A 23237-nucleotide genomic window follows, 5' to 3' on the forward strand; every position below is an offset into this window, starting at 1 on the left:
CACGGGGTATTAAAAATTTTGGACGTCCTTTCCCAGAATTTTGTCGCTTATCTATTGGGCACACATATTGTAAATCGTCTCTACCAAAGCCATCAAAACGTTCTTCATAAATACACTTCATGCGCTGAAATTCATTGATTAGTGAACAAAAGTCGTTGACTATTTCTTCAGTGAAAGCGACATTCCTTGAAATTGTGACGAGCCCTTCAATGAAGGCAGAACATCGATTATGAAGAACTATAACAACTATTGTTCCAAAAAAAGTATATTATTCTCTTTGAAAAGGTGTAGTTTTTGTAAGATAAGTTTTAAATCCTTTGGAAAGTTCTATATGCGCACATTTATAGGTGTAATTTTCAAAAACAAGTCATGTATTTTAAAGGAAGTATTTTTGTCCCGTCTGGCGCGCCATACGAATTGGCGCCTGCGATAATATGTCGGCAGTGAATGAAGGAAGATGACACTTCATGTCGTTTTGCATAGAATGTGTTTAATATTTAACTAAAAGCAAATCCAATAGCGGGCTACCTGTGGTTAAACGCGGAAAAGCAGACGAATTTAAACGCTTGCGTTACCAATTTTGTATTTTAAATTTATTGGTTAATGGTTCTCAGGCCTCAAAACTAAGCGTTCAAACCTTGACATGTAAAAAATACGGAAATGAGTCCAAACAGAGTTAGAAAACCAAACCAATGCATCGTAATGGTTCAATCTGCAAATGAATGATAGGATTTATCAGATATTATAATTTACTGAGACCGAGATTAATTGCCTCGCTAAGCCGGAAAATTGTGTTCATATACGGTAAAACACTATTGCAGTCGCGAGGACTCGCCTGCATGTCATTTAGCAAGATACCGGTAAACAGGAGAACTTTTTCTCTCATATATGACTCGGCATAACTTTTTATATTATTTGATGAAAACTTTCTAGCAATTTTTCTGAGGGGGCAAATCCAGGATGAATTAAATTGGGAAGATCCAGCATGAATTGAATTTTTACTCTTGCTACTGCCCCCCCTTCTCTCATAATAGCGAGCTTTAGCAGTGACTACGAGTACGACTACGAGTACGAGATTCGTCATTCTCGCGCGTTGTTTGCTTACGCCATCAGCCAAAACTCGTAGTCGTTGGGCTTTCGAGTACGAAGTTTATCAAAAAACTCGTACTCAAATGCCCGGCGACTACGAGTTTTGACTGATGGCGTAAGCAAACAACGCGCGAGAATGACGAATCTCGTAGTCGTAGTCGTAGTCACTGCTAAAGCTCCCTAATGGGTGGTGCATGACAGCATGTGCATGTTTCGTCAACGTCGCCATGTTGAATTATTTAAAACCTTTTTTCCTTTTTTGCAATTCAAATGTCATCCAACATGGCGAAAATCTCTTTGTCTTATAGGTCTCACGAGTCACGAGAATAGTTGCACACCACCTATTTCGAGAATGGTCTTAAAAATATACGAAAAATTGACTCGTAAAATTGATTAAAATATAATGTAAAAGATGCCTTCGGATAAAAAAACTTTCATTCAAATGAAGGGTAAAAAAATCTACGATTTTGGAGCATTTTTGAATTTTGGAGTGCTGTTGAACAGGTAAATGGGTAGATTTTGTATTTTAAAGCATGCAAGTATTTTGTATAAAGTTTAATATGTGGATTTATCAACAAATGTATGACACCTCTTTGAATTTATTCGTCAATTTCGTTGAAATGATTTTGATTTGGAAAGTATTTATTTTAAAGGTGAATCTGTTTAAAAAGTAATTGAAATTTCGCTCAAAATTGTAGTATTTAAAACTATTCGTAGCACAATTTATTAAAATTATATGATTATAGTCTAATTTGATAGCTCGAGAGTCGACTTTGTAATTGTACCAAGATATAGGATTTTGTTTACGACTTCGATCATTCAGCAGAAACGAGCATTATAGCATTTCAGTGATGGAAATATTATTTCAAATATATATGATTATTGCTTCAGGCGAGGGGACTTTGCATGCAATGTATTTCTAGTATATATATATATATACACCCATTTGCAAAAACGTTGGCCGCAGATAGATAGATAGATACTCGAAATTTAATTAGAAATGCATATGTTGTGTAATATGATTGAAATCCCATGCAAATGTAATCATATGCAATTCTAATTAGACTTCGAGTATCTATCTATCTATCTACCGTATGCGGTATACCTTAGGTTGCTATACCCGACCTGGACCGCTAATATTTCAGAGACATGGTATTTTTGATAATAATTCAATCATAACTTTAAACTAGAACTGATTAAGGTCATGCTATAGCTCGTTTGAAGACAACCTCGCAGTCTAGCTAGTATTGGTAACCTGATGGATGAGGCAATTGTTCATATACAACATAATAGTAGAAATATTTACTGCTATCGTAAATTGTTTTTGATACATCTTTCGTCCTTGAGGCGTATATTATATATATTTAGGCAAATTCCTAATAGCTATAGACGTGCATGGCCAATAAAGTTTGACAAGCGCTAGCGACGTGAATGTTAGATTATCATTGACAATGTTAACGATCGCCCTCGCATAAGTTTATTGTATCCAATATAGGACAATATATGACATTTCAAGTGAACTTCAAATGTCATGCATGCAGTCTGAATTACAAAATTTCATAATAAGCATACCATGTATTATATTCAAGCATATTTCCTTGACTAGAACTGATCAAGTTTGGCTCTGGCTAGTTTCATTCTTGATTTACTTCCTGGTTGATATAACCATGACTCACTGAGCATAACGACAGTCCAGAATTCCTTGATTATTGTTTAGAAATTCCTTGATAGTTTCTACAGGGTGCATTTAAAAAAACTGCAACACTTATGTAATATTCATAAATATTCTCAGTAACAAAATATCGTAGGCCTCTGGAAACTATTAAGGTTGCGTTTTTTATACACCTTATAGGGCGTATTACCAATTTACACAACATGTCAGGCTGGTTGGATTGCTAAGGCCTAGTTCATACGTCGCATTTTGGTCGCGTCGAATGCAATTCAAACAATAGATAATGAAATGATAAACCTCATTAAGCTTCATTATATCCATGTCATCTTTTGTTTGAATGCATTCGACGGGACCAAAGTTCGACGTATGAACTAGGCCTAAGTGAAACCAGAACGGTTCAAAATCAATTTTAGGCATTTTTCACTCCAGCCAGTTTCCAATTTGACCTGCTTGACGATGACCCACCAAACCTGAAAAATTTTGTTCAAATGTGAAGTGTGTTCAAATTATCTTGCAGTCACCGAGTCCGAGGTCTCTTGTTTCGACGAGCGAAACATCCAAAGGGGTTAGCGGCATTGAACTGTTTGAAGTTGTTTTATTATCAGGTGATACCTCAACTATACACCACATTCACATGGAATACTAATATTTAATAGGCACCAGGCTCGCAGTAACTAAAGCTCGCCGCACACGAGAGTTGTCAGCTGAGCTAACGACCTCGCGAGGCAGTTAGCTCAGCCCGAAAATCATCCGCACACGAGAAAAACGTGCCTCTCTAAGCGAATTCCTCACGAAAACTATCCACACACGAGAGAAACTTACTGAGCTAACAGCCACGCGAGGTCTCGTGTGGGGCGGAAGTCCCGCTTAGCCAAGATTCAACGAAGCGTATGACGACTTTGAGGTATTGAAATAAGCCTTGATGAAACCAAACAAGAACATTTTATTGTCAGAATGACGATAATACCAATTAATTTTAGTCACTTTCCTCCTTATATAATCGATACATCTTTATACGTGCATCAGGCGTATATTATACATATTTAGTTCTTAATACTAGGTATTAGTATACACCCGACTATTGTCTATTACAAATCCTACATTCTGATTGGCTACTCAACCATTGTCTATTCGTGATGGTAAACGTTTGGGAAAAATTCGCTCGCGCGACCGTATAAACTTGAATTAATTAAATTATTTTTCGGTGTAATTGCGGTGTATCGATTATTTTCTCGAAATTAACATATCTAGGTACAGGGTGTATACTAAAACAATTAGACAACTCGCCTTTGTTGTCTATGAGCGAATAGTGAACTCCGGTTACGCCTTCGTTGACTATTCGCTCATAGACAACTCGGACTCGTTGTCTAATATTTGTTAAATGGTAGACGTCGTCAATAAAGTCAGACAAGACTAGAGCTAGTGACGTGAATGTTAGACTAGCGATGACAATATCAACGAACGCTTTTAAAATAGCTTATCTTAACCAACACATTTCAAGTGAACTTCAAATATCATGCCGTCCTGAAATACAAAGTTTTATAATAACGTACCATTTATTAAACCATATTATCTTGGACTGGAATTGATCAAGTTTGGCTCCGATTAGTTTTTTCTTCGTTCACTTCCTGGTTGATATATTAAAGCACGATTGAGTATTTACAGAGCATTACGACAGTCCAGAATTCCTTGTTAAAATTCCTAAGGAAAGGACTCAAACGAGGAGTAATTACCAATGCTGTATTTCAAGACAAACCCAAAACAAAAAGGAAAGAGGAATCCCCCCTAACGTGATTCTTTCACTAATATATGCTAACATAAATTATAATAATATGGCGTAGGGCATTTTACGTAATATACAGTGGTTACAATTACCATTTACACAGTTCTGCATGACCTGACAGGATTGCTAAATGAGTTTGGCACGATTCAAAACCAGGTCGGATTTCGGGAGATTTTCACTATTTCACTCAAACTAGTTCTTATTTTATCTTCTTAACCCGACATAATTATAAATGGTGAGAGCAATGATTACACTAAATTTGCAGGCAGGAAAAGCTTCAGCTCCCTCTTACTGCATAGGATTACGGGCCAAAAAGCTTGGACAGTAATATTCAACTGTTCAAGTTAAAGATTGATAGCTGTTTTCCACTTCTCTCGTTTTGTTCAACTCGGCATAATTTGACTCATCGTCATTTTTACCGTCATTTCTTGCAGCATTCACCCTCAATGACTGATAATTGTCTTCTTTATTCATCTTTGTAAGATCCAGTTCTTGATAAGTTGTATCAACAGGAAATTTTGAAGGTTCTGAGTTTGTTAGTTTTCTACTTTTACGAACACGGAAGACAACGAAGGAAAGAATAATACCAATGATGATTCCAGACACCAAAGTCACGACGATGATATACCATTCAGTTCCACCACTACAATCTTCTGGACCTGAATTATCACCTTTCAGAGGCGTCGGGGTGGTCATATGGGTACAGGTAGGGATACAGGTAGTCGTATGTATAGGAATACATGTGGTAGTGCAGGCAGTGCTCGATATTGTTGTTTGATTTTTTGACGGCGTTATTGCTTCTGTTTGTTGTTACCATTTTTCACCATAGATGAATAAAAAATGAAAGAATTAATACGGTCGTAGACGGAGATATCAAGCACACTGAGAAAAGATGGTGTCTCGTTTTAGCTATAGAAAATAAATTCCCTTTTGAAATCATTTTAATCTCGCTCTTAACTCTTTATGCATGAAATATCCATAGCCGCGTTACAGTATTACCTGTTACTGAAGATGATACTTGACGAGATGGCGTTATTTCTGATGTTATTATGGTTGCTGATGTCATTATCGTTGGTGATGGCGGTCCTGTTAGTTCCGTAATAAACGAAAGAAAGCGGAATAATTAAAACATTTACAAAAAAATCTCATTATAAAAAGATCCAATACAAGGACCTATATATAACCATGCATAGCGTTGTTGATAAAAATAATTTAACTATATTATAATTAGCTAACTGTTGTAGTTAACTTTTAAAGTAGAAATCATTACGGGATCCTTAATTTCTCTCATCACTTTCAGTCGATTTAATGTACTGTAATATAATGTAATTTAGGAACTCATAGAGAATTTTTGGGGGGAGGGGGGCGATCATTTTTTTCTTCAGGGAGACCCAAAATGCGCCCAAGGTCGATTCGATACCGGCGCTTATCAGCCGCAATTTAACAACTTAAGCGTGATCAATTTTTCGAGATTTTATTAATTTAGGTTTTTCCTCGGTCTTAATGAAAAACCGATAGACCGATATTACAATGACATATATACTGCATTACTTTATCGGGATAAAAACCCCAAACTTATTCTCTCTTTCTTTGCAAAGTATAAGAGAATATAAAAGAGAATATAAAATAAACTATATTCTTGTAGTATATTTTGGGGAAAATTGTTGTTCCTAAAATGTCATATTTCCTTCCGCTCGTACCTAATTTTTTTTTACGATGACAGAAATAGTGAAGAAAGGCGTCAAAAGGGATAAAAACTTAATCTTACCTATAACAGTTAAATTGGCGGAGTCTGAGTCGTTTCCAAGTTTATTGGTTGCTACGCACTCATATGTTCCATTGTGATGGTAGTCCACGTTTTTTATGATAAACGTCCCACCGTCGTTTATCTTGGAACCATTATGGAATATGGCATAACTCGGTTCAGGAAGACCACCAGATTTACACGTGATCTCGACTAATGAACCAACTTCAGCTACTTCAGGTTTGATCGTTATGTTTGTATCCTTAGGTTTATCTGTAAAGAAACAAAATCTGTTTGTTATGAATGCATACAATTTTATCTAATTGCACAGTTCAGAAACCCTTGATATGTAATTTTGACCGTAAATTGCATCGTGGTGTAGTGGAACCTCTTAGAACCCTCATTTTTTCCACGCCTTATATTTATTTACCCAGAAACAAAAAGAACACACGTACTGATTAAATTTTTGTTAACTTTCACTTTTGATAGAGTATAAAATAGCATGAAAAATACATGTTATGTATAAAGCATTGTTTTTAAAGAAATAAAGAAGGCAATAAATAAAACACGTTGTTGATATTACGAGATGGCAGCTGTTCTAGTAAGGTCATTTTGGAAGTTTCAACCCTGTGACCGCGTGCACACATGATCACTATGTTTTGTTCGCGTAATTGTACTTATAATATAACTACTCACTGCATGTATATGATCATGAGCTATTCTGCAATCTGATTAGTCAAGACACTCGCTGGATATCAGTTCACACATGGTGAGTAGCAAAAACAAAATGCCCGACAGTTTGCTTATAGGAGTGGAAAGAATTTAAAACACTTTTTAAAAGTTTAGATATCCCAGAGATTTAAAACATATTAACAAAATATAAAAATATTTAGGGGTAAGACTGACTTTTTGTTCATGAAAACGGGATTTTGAATTCAATTTAACATGTTAACATTCAGCGAAAAATTGTCTGAAATTAATTCAACAGCCGACCTATAGTTAAATTTCTTATTTCGCTGATAGACGTACAACGTCGGCTCATATATACGGTTCGAGCTCGTGATATTAATTGTTAAATATTTATTTCCTAACTTTTGATCTGGCATTTTGTTGCCAGGTTTGTGTATTCCGCTACCTAAAGTTACAATGAAACCTATTTGTTTTGCTAAATGTTTACTCTTAACGAGTTGTTTGAAAGACAAGAATATGCTAAAAATTCATATCTATAACATACGTGACAACCTTAACGCAAAATTAAATATACATATATTTAATGTTTTAACTCACGCCGTATTATACCGTATCCACTTACAATTAAGTCTGACGTTTACTTCAACTGACTTCATTCTCGTTACATTGACGTGGCTTTGTGCTTTGCACGTGTAATTTCCAATGTGTGTTTCATTTACATTTGTAAGATTCAATGATTGTTCTCCTTTTTCTGTCTCACCAACTTGGACGTCATTTTTATCATACCAGGTAACATCAGGAGTTGGTCTGCCACCCTCTGCTTTACATAAACACGTGAAATTATCACCTTCGTTTACTGTGCTGGGATTAGGACAACTGAATGTGATAGTTGGAGCAACTGAAATATAACGATATATTATTATTAGAACATGCAGAGGTAGCTACACAAGTAAAAACCAGAATGATTGGAGGGAAGTGTGCTGACTATGGGTTTGACGTCATGTCCTATCTTACAAATACACAACAAAAAGTCGCTTTCTTGTTTTGAGGAAAAAAAATTCTTTTTTCAAGAAAACAATATTTTTCTTAGATTGTATATTTGTTCTCAGTTGAATTCATTCTTAGGAATAAATTACTTTTAAAATTAAAACATACCGCACTATAGCTATAAGTGGTTTAAAATTGCGATTTTACTGCCGTATTCGCATTATTGACAACAAGCGGTCGAACCACAAAACTATTAAAAATAAAACAACAAAAAGACTTGCCAACAATAATGACGGTAACTGCAGAATCAGTATTAGACGCTTTTGCTACAACAGCAAACTTGTATACTCCATCATGATGACGTCCAACGTTCTTTAAAACCAATGTTGAAGGTTTTTGTACAGCGAACGTTGGAACGTTGGTGACTATTGCAACGCTATCATTAAAACTTATTGTTGCAAGCGTTGTTGTGCGGTTGGTAGGGTAAGTGCTCGTAAATGCCCAAGACCGAAAAAACACATCAGATATTTTATCATTAAACGTCCACTCTATTTTTGCAGTTGATCCAGGTAACAAAATCATCTTGTTTCCACTTGATGGTGGAGATACATCTCCTAAAAACATCGAGAGTTTTCCCAGCATCAATTTTAACAGTTTTATAGCAGAAATTAAAGTGTTTTCATGTCGCAGTATAATAAGTTAAACAAAATAGCCGTTTCAGGAAATGAAAAACTGTGGTCCTTTATTTTCACCTGAAAACTTTAAACTAAGGGTACAAACCTTTGCATGTAAAAAACAAGCAAATGAGTCCAAACAGAGATAGAAAATGAGACCAAGACATCACAATTGTTCAATCTGCAAAAGGGTGATATAAATAAAGATTAATCAGAAATTATATTTTACCGTGCAAAAAATGAAATGAGGGCCTACACGCCTTTGCGATTCCTATATACTTTTACATATATGCATATATATATATATATATAGGTTCGTTTTCTAATACATATTCCTTTGATCTTATAACTAACAATCAACATGTGTTATACATATATAATGTATAAACATAAACAATAAGCTTTTTCACCATGACGAATACCTGCTATTTTTTGACTGAATACTGTACCTTCAGTTTCTTTAAAAAATTATAACAATTTTTAAGCATCTTTTAAGAATCAGCAGACCATTTATAGAATAAACTTAGTCTAAAATTAAAAAAGTATCCCCCTAAACTGCGGCATATTTGTCTTCTTTGGAAAGGCCATGACACTTTTACGGCCTGTTCATAATATGGATGAGATGGGCCAGCCCCAGGCTAGCTCGGCAGTGCCGGGATCTCGCTTCACATATTATTTCACTTTATAATATAACATTTATAGTACGCGCGTGCTGATTGGTCGAGAAGCGTGTTTCTACACCTGTATAGAAACATGAGAATTTTCCCGCTAAACTTGACAAGCAAAGTAATGTAATGAGAATTTGTAATTGAATCGAATTATAATTTTTGTACAAAATCTTTCTATCGAGTTATATCATAAAAGAAATAGAAACCAATTTTCCGTTTCCCTGTGTTTTTATACAGTGATAGAAACACTTGTGGAAGTTAGGGAAAACTCGAAATAACGTGAACTCGCCCTACGGGCTTATTTTCCTACTGATTATTTTCTCGTTCTCCCAAACTCCCACGCGTGTTTCTTAACTGTATAGAAACACAGAAAATGTTTTCTATTTCTTAAACGTTTGTAAAATTGCATTCATATGAAACCGGGCCAGCCCGGCTCTAGCGAGATCCCGCCTGAACGAAGCGAGATCTCGCCTTTAACGAGCTCATATGAAAGACAAGCTCGTGGCCTATATAGCTGGTATCTGAACTTTAAATGAGGGCCTAACCTGAAAAGCCTGTTAATGTTTCTAGTAGGTCTCTAGCCCAAATTAGATGACATTGTATATCAGTATTGGTAACCTGATAGATGCAATGATATATAGGCAATTATTGGTTCATATAATATATAGCTTTCCTCCTTATACAAACGATACATCTTTACATCATTCAGGCGTATATTGTACATATTTAGTCAATATTCTTAATAGCTAAATAGGTGATCGTAGACGTAGTCAATAAAGTCAGACAAAAGCTAGTGACTTGAATGTTAGACTAGCGATGACAATGTCAACGAACGCTCTTATATATAAGCCTAATTTTATCCCAAATATGCATTTCAAGTGAACGAAGACCTAAAATACAAAGTTTCATAATAACATACCGCTTATTCAACCATATAGCTATATTTCCTTGGACTAGAACTGATCAACTGGCTCTGGCTAGTTTCATTCTTGATTCACTTCCTGCATCGTTGATATAAGTTCATACTGTATAACCGGGTATTTACAGGGTATAACGACAGTACCGAATTCCTTGTTATTTTTCCGGAAATTCCTTGATAGATTCTGTAAGGCACGAGCGTTCAAAGGCGGTTTGAAGCGCGCATGCTATGATGGGTTGATGAAGGCTCAGAATTGTACCCGCGGTTTAGCATGTTGTGAAAAGCCTCTAGATGACGGTCAGAAATAGTCAGAAACCTATCAAAGGCACAGAGCGAACTCATAACAAATTGCTTATATATATACATATATATATATATATATATATATATATATATATATATATATATATATATATATATATATATATATACGAATAATATATACCTACAAGCTAATTTACTATGCAAACCTACAAGAATATTATTCATTAGAGACAAAAATAGCATATGAAATATACAAATCTGGTTATTTGGAACGGCAATGAAACGTTGACATGGAAACATCAAACCTTGACATGGAGACAACACACAAATGAATTCAAACAAAATCAGAAAACCAAACCAAGTCATCATGAACACAAAACCTGCGAAGGAATAATAAAAAATGTCAGGAAATATTAATGACCGTTTTTGTACAGGACTATACAAGCAGATAGAGGAACCGTATCAGGTTTAATTATTCGGTCGAGTACTCGTATTAGTATAGTTCAGATTTGTTTACAACCTTAATTTTAGAAAACCGCATTACTGATATGTATATATATATATATATATATATATATATATATATATATATATATATATATATATATATATATATATATATATATATATATATATATATATATATATATATACATCATTACCATTACCTATAGTCGACCGTGCTTTCAAACTTAGCTCATGACCTTACCTTTGCTAAATTTTCGAATAACAATCACAATGACACTGTGTCAATCGTCCAACATTTGATAGGTAAATATAGTCAGAGAACAGGTTATAAACCTCACAGACCCGGAAGCGTTTCGGCAACGCGAAGCGATTTCCAGTTTCCGCATAAGTCCAATTTCCATACGCAAAGAAACTTTTATCCTATTATAATATCCTCGAGAGTCAATTAACGATAGTACATTTTGGCTGCTTTGGTGTCCATAGTTTCCAAAATTTGCTGTTAGAAGTAATTTGCTACTCTCGTATGTAACAGGAATCGTAACAATCAATATAATCTTTTATTGTACACTAGCGGTCAAAAAGAACTGTTTAGATACAAATTCATAAAGAAGAAGCGAACATAGGAGAGAGCTTCATAGGCATTTTGGATAATTCTCTTATTCCAAGCAATATTTCAATAATTTAATGCAACGTGCCACACTTCCAAGATATAGTCAAACAATGGTTAAGATTACTACCTTAACAGAAAGTATGCCACGCCGGTGTAAGGCCGTTATCAATTATAAGGCCTAGGGAGGGTCAACAAAATATTAATATTTTATATAGCTTAGCATGTAATCTAGTCTATATTTACTCGTATATATTGTTAGAGGGACAGTTACATTCATTTGAGAGCATTTCTTTGAGCAGTTCTTTGAGCAGTTCTTTTTGACCGCCAGTGCATGTATATAAAATATAAGATTATAGGACGAGCCCTTTATGATATCATGAATTATCAGGGCGAATTAAGTTAAGCTAAAGAAATAGGTCATTTGACTCTTTTCCCATCTCATTTCACGCCACAAGTGTTTTTCTTTCCAGTTGCTCCATTTTTCTTCTTCATTCAATAAAGGATCCAAAGCTCTGTAGATCAGAAATACACGTGGTGTTCCTACAAACTGCAATTTAATATTACTGAAATTTGAACAGAAACATCACAATGATAATGATAAAAAAATTAACAGCTTCGCATAATAAAAGATTTGTGATGCCAGTAAGACAATGTGATGCCAGTCACGCACTGGTCGTATATTTTGTAACTCAAATGTTCCAGTTTTAAGTTAAAGATTGATAGTTGTTTTCCACTTCACTTGTTTTGTTCAACTCTGCATAATTTGACTCATCGTCATTCACACCGTCATTTCACCAGCATCCACTTTCAATGATTGATAATTATCTTCTTTGTTCATTTTTGTAAGATCCAGTTCTTGATAAGTTGAATCAACTTGAGATTTTGGAGGTTCAGGGTTTAAATTGGCTTTCCCACTTTTGAATTTACGACGAGAATATAGGACAATGTAACAAAAAATAATTCCAGCGATAAATCCAGACGCTAATATTACCAGAATGATATACCATTCAGTTTTACAGTTACATTCTCCTGAAATTTTCCCTAAAATGAATACGGCCAATTTAATCACAGTTCCTGTATTAATAATAATATATAGCACTATATAACTTTACAAATCTTACATGTTTACAAGACCAAGCTCCTTGCTTGTGCTCAATACTGCTGTTTTTCCTTCGCTGGTGTGGGGGGTTTGTGGCTTTGTTGCTGGTGATTTTTGTAGAGTCAGTGAAGCCATCGCTATGGGAATTGGTCCTAAAATTTGATAAAATTTGTGTGAGAGTCTCCTATATGTAGACCTATTATAAGCTCAGTTTTTTTACCAGATACTAGTAGTTACTAGATAAAAAATCACGATATTTGCATATTTATGCTAGTATAATTGTGATTTGTCCGTCTTCTATGATGTAATGTCTATTTACGATATTGGCAAGTTAAAATAATTATGTTATGTAGTCCCTTCAGAGTTTGGCATTTTTGCGGGTCGCTATATTATTTATCGTACAAGTTGTATCTTACACAATATATTTGCACATTTGCATAAATACCTGATCCAACAGTTGTTGAAGGCCTGATAGGACTACCAAAAAGCTCATTTCTTGTAATGAACACCGTTGCATTTTCTTCCATCGTAAAGGTAATAAATATAAGGTTTTGTCTTAATGACTGTGTTGCTGGTGCAGCCGTTAGTGTCAGTGATGCCATCGCTATGGAAATTGGTCCTAAAATTTGATAAAATTTATGTCAGTTTCTTCTATATGGGGATACTAGTTTTAAATTTTACAAAAAATTCACGATATTTGCATATTTATATCAGCATAATTGTGATTTGTCTTCTATGACGTCATGTCTATTTACGATATTGGCAAATTAACACAATTATATTATGTAGTCCCTTCGGAGTTTGGTATTTTCAGTGTATATAGTTTTGCGCTTCATTATATTATTTATTGTACAAGTCTTTCACAATATATTTGTATATTTGCACAAATATACCTGATCCACCAGTTGTCGAAGGTGTCGTCGCAGTAGCAGTAAACTCATTTCTTGTATTCAATACCGTTGCCTTTTCTTCCCTCGTAAAGGTAGTTAGGTTTTGTTCTGATGACTGTGTTGCTGGTGTAGCCGTTACGGTCATTGACGACATCGTTATGGATATTGGTCCTAAAATTTTGATGAAATTTATTTTAGTTCCTCCTATACGCCCTATACCTATTGCACTGAAGTCATAATCTACATAATTTATTCCCAGATGAGTTATAAGAGTTATTCTCAGATGCGTCCTTGCCTTGCTAAAATAGCTTTTAGGTAAGGATTTATAAAGCGGACAAAAACAATTAACGGGGCAGAGTTTCTTAACTATAGATAATATTTTTGTATTTTACCAAAAAATCACAATTCTTGCAATTCATCTCTACCTTCTTCTTCCTCTGAAATGTTCAGAGGAAGCACAAATTTTACGAAACGCGTCGGTAAACAACTTTGTCCAAGAAAATTCTCTGCACAGCACGTATAATTTCCAACAAAACTGTTCGTTATTTCATGTATTGTAAATGTCTTGACAGTTGCAACCACAGTTCCGTTGTGAAGTATTTTGTATGTTGGTAGAGGAAGAGCGTCAGCATTGCACGTTAAGTTAACTGATGTTTTAAAATAACTAAATTCCAAACTTATCCCTTCAGGTGGATCTGTCAAACAAATGAAATGTGTCAGTGAAATGAGAAAAATTAATTGTCTTCAATTTTTTAGAATTATCAGATGCGCGTTTGAGTCGTTAGTCGATTCCTTTGACATACAGAATAATCTTTATCTTTCAAAGAGATAACAAGCAAGTGGGAATTTTTAAATATATAAAAACCATAAGAACTAAAAAGGTTTATATTGTTGACCTGTAGGAATTCCTATTAAAAAAAATATTTTAAACTTGGATATAGATAATGAATGAATACATCATAATGTGTAAATTAATCGACCTAAATAGCCACATCCAGATGTGGGTTGTTGTACTCGCGAGAGAGGCGGTTTGCTACACCACAAAAATAATGAATATATAAAAGTATGACTGCATACAGCAGGTTCATTTAAGGTTATATATCCTTTCAAAATTTTAACTTGAACTCTGAGTGCGCAAGGGATGACGGACTAATGCTTACTTACACAGGTTATCTCGGAAATTTGGCTAAGACAGCATAAAAGATTTAGAAAAGAAAACTTACTCATCTCACAGGAAATTTAGTGAATTTACAGTCGCAGCAATAGAAGCATTGCGAGAAGTATTGAGCAATTAATTTGCCTACATTTTTTAGCAATTCACTTGTTTACATATACGGCAATAACCAATCAATAACCCTCACCTTGGATTTTTAATTGAAATTGAATCGACGACTGTAACTGCATGTATAACTATACTACGATTACGAACATGCCAACCCCGGAAGTCGTATTCATCACTTACAATTAACATTTAAGAAAATTTCTGTTTCATTTTTTGCCTTCTCGTGGCTTTTGGCTTCGCACGTGTAGTTTCCACTGTCGCCCTTAATAACGTCTCTAAGACGTAATGTTGCTTCTTCAACGCCAGTGTCCATAGTCTTGTTTTCTTTATACCAAGTAACTTGTGCAGGGGGGTTGCCACCCTCCCCTTTACATACACATGGAAAGTCATCGCTTGTATTCACTGTGGTCACACTGGAACAATTGATCCACACAGATGGTGTAGCTAAACAGTGACATAATTTATGGGACATAATTATATCTTTATTTCATTTAGTTAAAAGCGAAAATATTTCGAATATATGTTCTAATCAGTGGAGGTTATTAGCTATAAATAACTGCATCGCGTATCCAGGTAAATCGCGGTGTTAGGAACTACAAACAGCAATATACGTTATTTTAAATCGAAACTTGCCTGCAATATAAACCGCAATCTCAGAACTGTCGCTGCCTACTGATGTTCCAAGGTTAAATTTGTATGTTCCGTTGTATTTCTCCGTGACGTTGTGTAAAATCAGGGTTGCTGGCGTTTTTACTGATACTCGAGGTAAGCTGCTGTTTAGTATTTCGGGAGGATTAGTTAAAACAATTCTTGCAATTTGTTCTTCTACTGAACCATCACTATTTGTAAAACTCCAAGTCCGATCTATAATGCCAGATGTGGCACCATCATATGACCACTGTATCGTCGCTGTTGATCCGTTCAAAAATGTCAACCTGGTTCCGTCTGATGGTGGATTTATCTTTCCTGGACAAAAACCTTTTCTTAATTAAACGGTTTCCGGAACGAGAGTATTCTTGTGTTTAGGATCAACTCGGATTGTTTACGCACATGTGGGTACAGAGGCAACGGGGGCAGAGTTTCAGAAAAGGGCGCATTTTTTCACCCTAGCAAAACGCAGGTTTGCAGATTCACGGAAGAACGCACTCTCAATAATATTATCGGTTAGTTTTAATACAAAGTGCAGGTATAGTTAAAATTAAAGTCAAATTGTATGTTATTAATACTATGGTTCCGGCAGCGGCGTAGCCTGAACGATGATGATGCCCCCCCCCCAATTATCGATGCTGGCTACGCCACTGGCATTGGGTTCCGGTGGCGCCGCAAATATCAATTCCGTAGACAGTCGTACTCATCATTGTTGGTCGTTCTAATCATTTAACGCGGTCCCAGGTTGTTTAGAACACGCAATGGAGCACGCACACAAACCCGCGGGCTCAATTCTTCGCGAAATTATTTAGCATTGTATTAAGTTATAAGTACTTGCATCATTCGCGAGTTTCACAGTAATAAATGGATGAACTTGTAGATAGAGCTATATTTGACTTACCACTACATGGAAACAGCAAGAAACTGATACCAAATGAAATAACAACACCAAAGCAAGACATTATTTTGAATTTTCAGCCTGAAAGAAAAAAGCGAAAATGCCACATGCCTTTAACATAGGCATCGACTTTTTGTATAACCACACGTAAACGAACCCTTTTCTCGTAATCGGCACCTTATAGACAATAAATTGCAGGGTGGAACATATACAGCGTGTATAAAAAAAATTCGAATACAACTTTGACAGGCTGCTGTGTATAAAATACTAAAGTAAACGAGTGTAATTTTTATATGGCAACAAAGATTAGCTTACTTAGTTTGCGATTATACCGTTCTTATAATGGCCGAGTTATCGTCTTTTAAAAATTGTTGCTCGAAATCAAATTTTTCCGCCGATTGGAATTCGAAGTGAGACCTCCAGACAAAAGAAAATGCAAATTTAATCAATAAATGTTCCTTGTTCCGTGCTTAATTGAGGCATTGTGTTCTTCAAAGCTATCGTTGAACATTGAATAAGCAGAATTTTTGCGATAAATTTGCATTTCAGTTTTCAGTAATAATTAGATTTTGAAGCCCTTTGGAACTAATTAACTTTCAATAAAACAAACGTCCAATTCCCATCGCCGGAAAATTGTGATTTTTATGAACTTTTTTTGGCGAACCAGTACTCCTTCAGTTTTCAACGTGTCATTTGGAAGAGAAATAAATAAACTTCACAATGGTGTAAAAATCAAGCAAATTTGTCAAATATATTTTGAATTATTACACGCAAAATTTCGATTTGAATTTTTTTGATACACCCTGTATATTTAGGCTTTAGAATCATGTTATTTTCATATGCTGACATTGAATGTTATATGCTCCAAATTCATTGATACATGCATGTAAAGTATTTAATACATGACAGTCCTCCTCGAAATATCTTCTTTGTTTATTAGCGACTAATACTCCTATATCTATGTTCCCAATAGTACAAAACGCCAAACTATGGCCAAACCGAAGTTCAATTAATATTTGACGGTGGTTAATACTTGACTATCATTCTTAGATTAGATAGATTGATACATATATGGCCATGGCATTGGTGAATGCGTGCATGGGAAGCTACAACTTAATATTATAGACAACATAGCGTATATTGCTTACCTTTGATCCAAAAATTAGGCTGAGAAAATATTGATTTCAGCGATACCTTTCTTGTGTATCACTATAATAAAAATTCTGTTTAGGTTCAGATCACTTCCTGGTACATTGACGGTGTTTATCGACATCATTTCGTAGCTTCAACCAGTAGCTTAAAAAAAAATCAATTTAGTGAATTCCTTTCAAATTTTAAAATATTTGAAATATTTCAAATTCCTTATAGTAAGTAGTTCAACTAAATTCTTCGGGTCGAAAGACACGAGTCTTATTTTCGTCTTGGTGGGTCGTGTTTCGTGTGGAGCTTTTTGCCTCGTCACTATAGCTGGTGCATCGCCAGATCCACTACTCCACTAATCGAATTTCTTTCTCGTCAATTAACTTTGGATAACAATTAACTTTTATCATATTTCCTATATTACTAAGCAAGTTATTCTCAGTAGAAAAGAGTTACGAACACCAGACACATTTAACGATGGAAATTAGACAACTTTTATATAAACACGATAACCAACCATGCAGGTTCTAACGCTAGAACGATGAAATTGCTTATATTTAGTTGTAAATTGTCTGCCTTGGAGTTGAACCTAGAACAAATAAAACAGTTGCAGTAATAAAAGTTTGGTAGGCTATAAATATAAAACTTCTACGATCTTTTGAAAAAACAGTCACTACTTTGCTTGCCTTTTACTCTACCTTTTATTCGAGTTATCTTAAAGGAATGAGAATTTTAGTTCGCTAAAATGTTTAGCGTATAAATTCATAAATTAAGAAGAACAATACAATTAAACGTGCCCCCCAAAATGCATGAGAATTAAGCGCTTCCCATTTATTTGTTCAGGCCACTCGACTGACTTAAGTGAGTGCCATTGTAGTGTATAGTCGGTCTGTAACCGGGCCATTTTAACCTGGGATTACATACGGTTCGCCGTTTTTTTAAGCGTTAATAATTTAGTGTAAGTAGGGTTACGTTTTTTTCTTCTTACACTAAGAGGTGTTACAGGAAGCTGCATGGTGTAGAGCTACACTTTTCAAGTGTATTGCTACACTCAAATGCCAAATGGTATTTGATTCAGCGCTGGAATTGGTGTTATCCTACAACACTGGAATTGGTGTTATCCTACACCTTTTTGGTGTTGGCACAACACTATATATAGCGAGATTTACATTTTACAGTGTATTTATAAACACACAAAGATATACAAACCCACCATACACAATATTTCTATATATTTTTACTTGATCCATCACTTGTTGTCGGCGTGGTAAGCTTCTTCCCTGTGAATACCGTTGGTTGTGTTTTTATTGTTGGTGATGCCAGCGTTGTGGGAATGTGTCCTAAAATTTTTATGAAATTTATGAAGTCAGACGAGGTCATGCGCATGTAATGACTTGGATGTTATTTATGACAAGTAACGTGAATGTCAACCATCATAAGCTTGTTTTAATTAACCAATATATTTAAAGTGAACTTCAAATGTCATGCAGTCCTAAAATACACGATAATTTCAAAATAACATACCGCTTATTTAACTATTTCCTTGGCCTAGAACTGATCAAGTTAGGCTCCGACTAGTTTCATTCGTGATTCACTTCCTGGTTGGCAACCTTGACTGAGTATTTACAGGGCAAAACCGCAGTCGAAAATTCTTTGATGATTTTATGAAATTCCTTCATAGAAATTTATAGGGCACATTGGACACAGTTCTGATCTTTTAGGATTGCTAAATGAGAGTCCGTATAAATAAAGTCGGGTCCGTTTTCGGTAAGTTTTCACTCTACCTGAGTCCAGCCAGTTTCTATTTGAGAGTAATTATTACACTAAACTCGGTCGATCGTGAGGTAAGAGAAGCTTCAGTACCCTCTTACTGGATATAGGCCTGCTATAAAAATAAATATTAAAATCCATGTTTCAGTTTCCAGATCACTTGAATGTAAATTATACTTACAATATGTCGTGTAAATTTAATCCGATGTTTTATTGGAATTCCACCTTCTGCTTTAGGCACGTTTCATACGCCGTATTTCACATGTGTCGAACACATTATAAAGATGAGTTGGAATGCCTCATGTTGTTTTTAATGTTTCGAAACATAAATAAAATACGGCGTATGAAACTGGCCTTACATGCATGACATTTCGATCCGGACTTATGGATTTTTTTCACGTGGAACTCATGAAGCCAATGGAACAGAGTTGCTCAATGTGTATATTATTTAGCCTAAATTAACCAGGGAGTATTCCAGGGTTATTTTATTAAAGGAGGATGTTCGACTTCTTTTTATAAAAACCAGAGGTCCTCTCTGTAATTATAAAGTAAGGCAACAATCCGTTTTTAACATTTTCTAGCATCATTAACTATATCTTCGGCATAGTCTTCAATCCCACTTGTATCCTGTATTCCAGCTTCATGATTTTAGGTTAAAGACTGATAATTGCTCTCGATATTTCTGACTTTGTTCAACTCGGTATAATTTGACTCATCGTTATTTACACCGTCATTTCTTGCAGCATTCCCACTCAATGATTGATAATTGTCTTCTTTGTTCATTTTCTTAAGATCTAGCTCCTGATAAGTTGAATCTGCTGTCGTTTTTTGCACCTCTGGGGTTCGTTCAGGCTGCGTAAATAACTTACGACGCGAATATGAAACAATGTTGGAAAGAAGAATTCCAATAACAATACCAGACACCAAGGTTATGACAATTATATACCATTCAGTTGTACCGGATTTAACATCTTCTGAAAAATCGAAAATCATAACACTGACTTAAACCTAAACAAATCGTTTTACATTTTTCCGAATTATATCAACTGAACATGACGATTTCACTCAATTCTATTAGCCAATGAAATGTGGTGAAATCAACATTCATACATGCATTCTATTCTTCATATCATGCTTAACGGTTTTAATATTCTTTCTCATAACACCTATATACTCGATATTCTTTCATCAAAATATTACTACTACTTTTAAAGGTACGTTTGGTTACCTGATCTACTTGTTGTAAGATTAATAGACGTCGGGGTTATATTCGTGTTCGCCGATGACCGTGTTGGCAACATCGTTGCAACTTGCTCTTGCATTTCTGCAATTATATGAGATTTTACTAAATCGTCATGAAAATGACAAGGCGGCTTGATACAACAGATCTTAATCTATAGAGACTTGCTTACTACATTACTTAAGTCGTATAAGCTGGTCCTAACAGGAATAATATGTCTATATCAGATGTAGTGTATCTAATAAACATTGGATCCCAAAGGTTTTTTTAACCAAGATTATTTTCGGTGATACAGAAACTGAAAAAGAAAAGTTAACTGATGCGTCGACATAAAATAAACGAATGCATAGGCTATATAATCCTCACCTTCAACAGCAAAAATGGCTAAGGCAGCATCATTTCCCAATTCATTTTTTGCAAAACATTTGTACGTTCCAGCATCATCCCACTTCACCTGACATATGGTATATGTCCTCTCGTTACTGACAACTTTGGTATCATTGTGAAATATGGTAAAACGTGGTTCAGGAAACCTTTCTGACGCACACGTTATGGTTACTGATTTACCAATTTCAACTGATTTTTGAGAAAACCTGATGGCTGTATTCACAGGTTTAACTGAAAGAATGAACAGATTCAGCAAATTGAAGTTTTTTACTGCATGTTACTTAATGGCGAAAACTTTAGCGAACAAGAAAATAGCTGCTTTTAATTTGTTTATCGGTGTAGCAATTATTACATTATATTTAAAAGTAGTAAATTGTAAATATATGCACTATTTTTAAGAATTTTTGCAGCTATATAGTACTATACTCGAGATGTTGTCCATATGTCAACTGAATAAAAAAAAATGCCGAACAATGATATACTTACAAATGTCTGTTATTCTGATGGACTCTTCATCCCGTGCTTTAACGTGACTTTGGCCGACACAAGTGTATCTTCCACTATCCTGCCCGTTAAAATTACGAAGGAATAGTGTTTTAACTTTTACACCTTTTTCACTAATCTGGGTGCCATTTTTATACCAAGTACACTCTGCTGGAGGATTGCCACCTTCACATTTACATTCACATACGACATCATCACCTTCCTTAACGATGAGCGGACTGGAACAATTTACTGTAACATTTGGTTTTGCTAAAAATAAATAAAACGATGTTTATCTAGACTGCGAGTCATCTACATAAAAATTGAACAAGATGATTTCCGGCCTGTATGCATAAAAAATTATATTTTTTGTCATTAATATGAATTAAAACTTTTTCAAGGCAGTCCCTTCAGCCATCACAAAATTTTATACGAGTCCTATCTACTATGAAAAACACCCCATACATGATACATGCAGGCAGTGTATACATTGCAAAGCTATAACATTGTAAGCTATAACATTAAAATATTTAAGTTATAACCTTAAATATTTCGTTCAAAATTTATCACATAGCTATAACATGAAGCTTCGTTAAAATAAATGGCCTTTCTATTAGTATATAATTGTCTCGTTGACGCGATTCATGTCCGTAAATGGGAATTTCACTAACAACCTTTACGCAGCTAGCCTTCGATGGGATGCCTTCCCCATTACTCCCCGTGTATAATCTCTAGGTATACATTTTCTACCCCGTTGGTACGATTATAGAATGCAAAAACATACTGAATACGTTAGCATGCATCATTTCCAAATTGCACATAAAGCTATTAGATTATGATTTTCTTGCCTGCAATATAAACCACAACTTCAGAAGTGCCTCCGCCTAATGTTGCTAAAAGGTTAAATTTATATGTTCCGTTGTATTTCTCTGTGACGTTGTGTAAAATCAGGGTTGCTGGCTTTTTTACTGACACTCGAGGTAAGCTGCTGTTTATCATTTCAGGAGGATTATTCGAAATAATTCTTGCAATTCCTTCTTCTGCTGACCCATCACTACTTGTAAAACTCCAAATTTGAGCTAAAATGTCATATACACCATAATATGACCACTGTATCGTCGCTGTTGATCCGTTTAAAAATGTCAACCTGGTTCCTTCAGGTGGAGGATTTACCCTGCCTAAACAAAACGAAACAATAAACTTGTTTTTATTGATTTTATGCGCTGTAGCTATAATTCAGTTGTCTTTTAATTGCAAACCCTAATTTCAAATTCCAAATCCTATACGGATGCGTCCGCGGACCGCGAGATATGGAAGGGCATATGGTGTCAAGAAGTAATTAAGATAAATCACAATGTACTGAAATCACATCAAGACGGTGCTAACTAATCATGCCACGTGGTAGCCATGCAGGTTGCCCTTGCTTTATGTACAAGAAGACAAGTAAGACTTACCACTACATGAAAAAAGCATGAAACTGAGGCAAAATAAAATAAGAACACCAAAGGCAGACATTCTTTTAATTTTGAAAGCTGGAACAAAAAGAACTTAATATATATAAATAACTACACACAACATTACGTTATAGACCTATTCAATTGCTTTCCATCAGGTACAACACTAAACGTTAACATGACATATATGCACACGTACAAATGACAAAGACTACTATTAACTTGATGGCTGGCCAGGTTGGGTATAACCAGAACAGCTTCAATCCAATTGACGACGATAACGAAAAAAGATAGCTGCATGCACATATTACCACAATGCATTGCGAGCACCAAGCATAAATGACTAACAAAGCATGGGAAAGAAATCACCTGATGATA

The 23237-nt window shown here is 35.1% G+C and overlaps 4 protein-coding genes across 4 annotated transcripts in view; all 4 read right to left on the reverse strand.

The window, feature by feature from the left end:
* The window catches only part of LOC114536595, a 107333-nt gene that overhangs the window by 41279 nt on the left and 42817 nt on the right, over positions 1-23237 (reverse strand). The window lies entirely within an intron of this gene.
* Positions 4884-10496, reverse strand: LOC114536567 (opioid-binding protein/cell adhesion molecule homolog). The gene is made up of 7 exons (XM_028557912.1): positions 10227-10496; positions 8746-8820; positions 8247-8579; positions 7601-7876; positions 6313-6561; positions 5544-5630; positions 4884-5344 (listed from the first exon to the last, which is right to left on the reverse strand). Exons 2-7 carry the CDS (start codon positions 8804-8806, stop codon positions 4884-4886), a joined length of 1467 nt encoding a protein of 488 aa, XP_028413713.1. The 5' UTR covers positions 8807-8820; positions 10227-10496.
* On the reverse strand, positions 12686-13722 carry LOC114536568. Its single transcript, XM_028557913.1, has 3 exons — positions 13561-13722; positions 13113-13286; positions 12686-12819 (listed from the first exon to the last, which is right to left on the reverse strand). Exons 1-3 carry the CDS (start codon positions 13709-13711, stop codon positions 12686-12688), a joined length of 459 nt encoding a protein of 152 aa, XP_028413714.1. The 5' UTR covers positions 13712-13722.
* LOC114536570 (myelin-associated glycoprotein-like) lies at positions 19880-22457 on the reverse strand. Its single transcript, XM_028557914.1, has 5 exons — positions 22454-22457; positions 21409-21675; positions 20902-21153; positions 20524-20619; positions 19880-20269 (listed from the first exon to the last, which is right to left on the reverse strand). The coding sequence occupies exons 1-5, from the start codon at positions 22455-22457 to the stop codon at positions 19944-19946; spliced, it is 945 nt and encodes a 314-aa protein (XP_028413715.1). The 3' UTR covers positions 19880-19943.

This window comes from Dendronephthya gigantea, unplaced genomic scaffold (assembly GCF_004324835.1).
Source record: "Dendronephthya gigantea isolate DGI-Jeju-01 unplaced genomic scaffold, DenGig_1.0 000140F, whole genome shotgun sequence".
Taxonomy (NCBI): domain Eukaryota; kingdom Metazoa; phylum Cnidaria; class Anthozoa; order Malacalcyonacea; family Nephtheidae; genus Dendronephthya; species Dendronephthya gigantea.

Bases quoted from the DNA above. Each gene is read 5' to 3' on its own strand.
- LOC114536567 (XM_028557912.1), bottom strand. From the start codon at position 8,806: ATGTCTTGGTCTCATTTTCTATCTCTGTTTGGACTCATTTGCTTGTTT. The intron at 8,580-8,745 runs GTTTGTACCCTT...CGATGTTTTTAG, and splicing joins CTTGTTTTTTACATGCAAAG to GAGATGTATCTCCACCATCA. The intron at 5,345-5,543 runs GTAATACTGTAA...AACAACAAACAG, and splicing joins AGTATCATCTTCAGTAACAG to AAGCAATAACGCCGTCAAAA.
- LOC114536568 (XM_028557913.1), bottom strand. From the start codon at position 13,711: ATGTCGTCAATGACCGTAACGGCTACACCAGCAACACAGTCATCAGAA. The intron at 13,287-13,560 runs GTATATTTGTGC...ATCAAATTTTAG, and splicing joins TTCGACAACTGGTGGATCAG to GACCAATTTCCATAGCGATG. The intron at 12,820-13,112 runs GTATTTATGCAA...ATCAAATTTTAG, and splicing joins TTCAACAACTGTTGGATCAG to GACCAATTCCCATAGCGATG.
- LOC114536570 (XM_028557914.1), bottom strand. The intron at 20,620-20,901 runs GTGAGGATTATA...ATATAATTGCAG, and splicing joins AGCCATTTTTGCTGTTGAAG to AAATGCAAGAGCAAGTTGCA. The intron at 20,270-20,523 runs GTAACCAAACGT...TCGATTTTTCAG, and splicing joins TCTTACAACAAGTAGATCAG to AAGATGTTAAATCCGGTACA.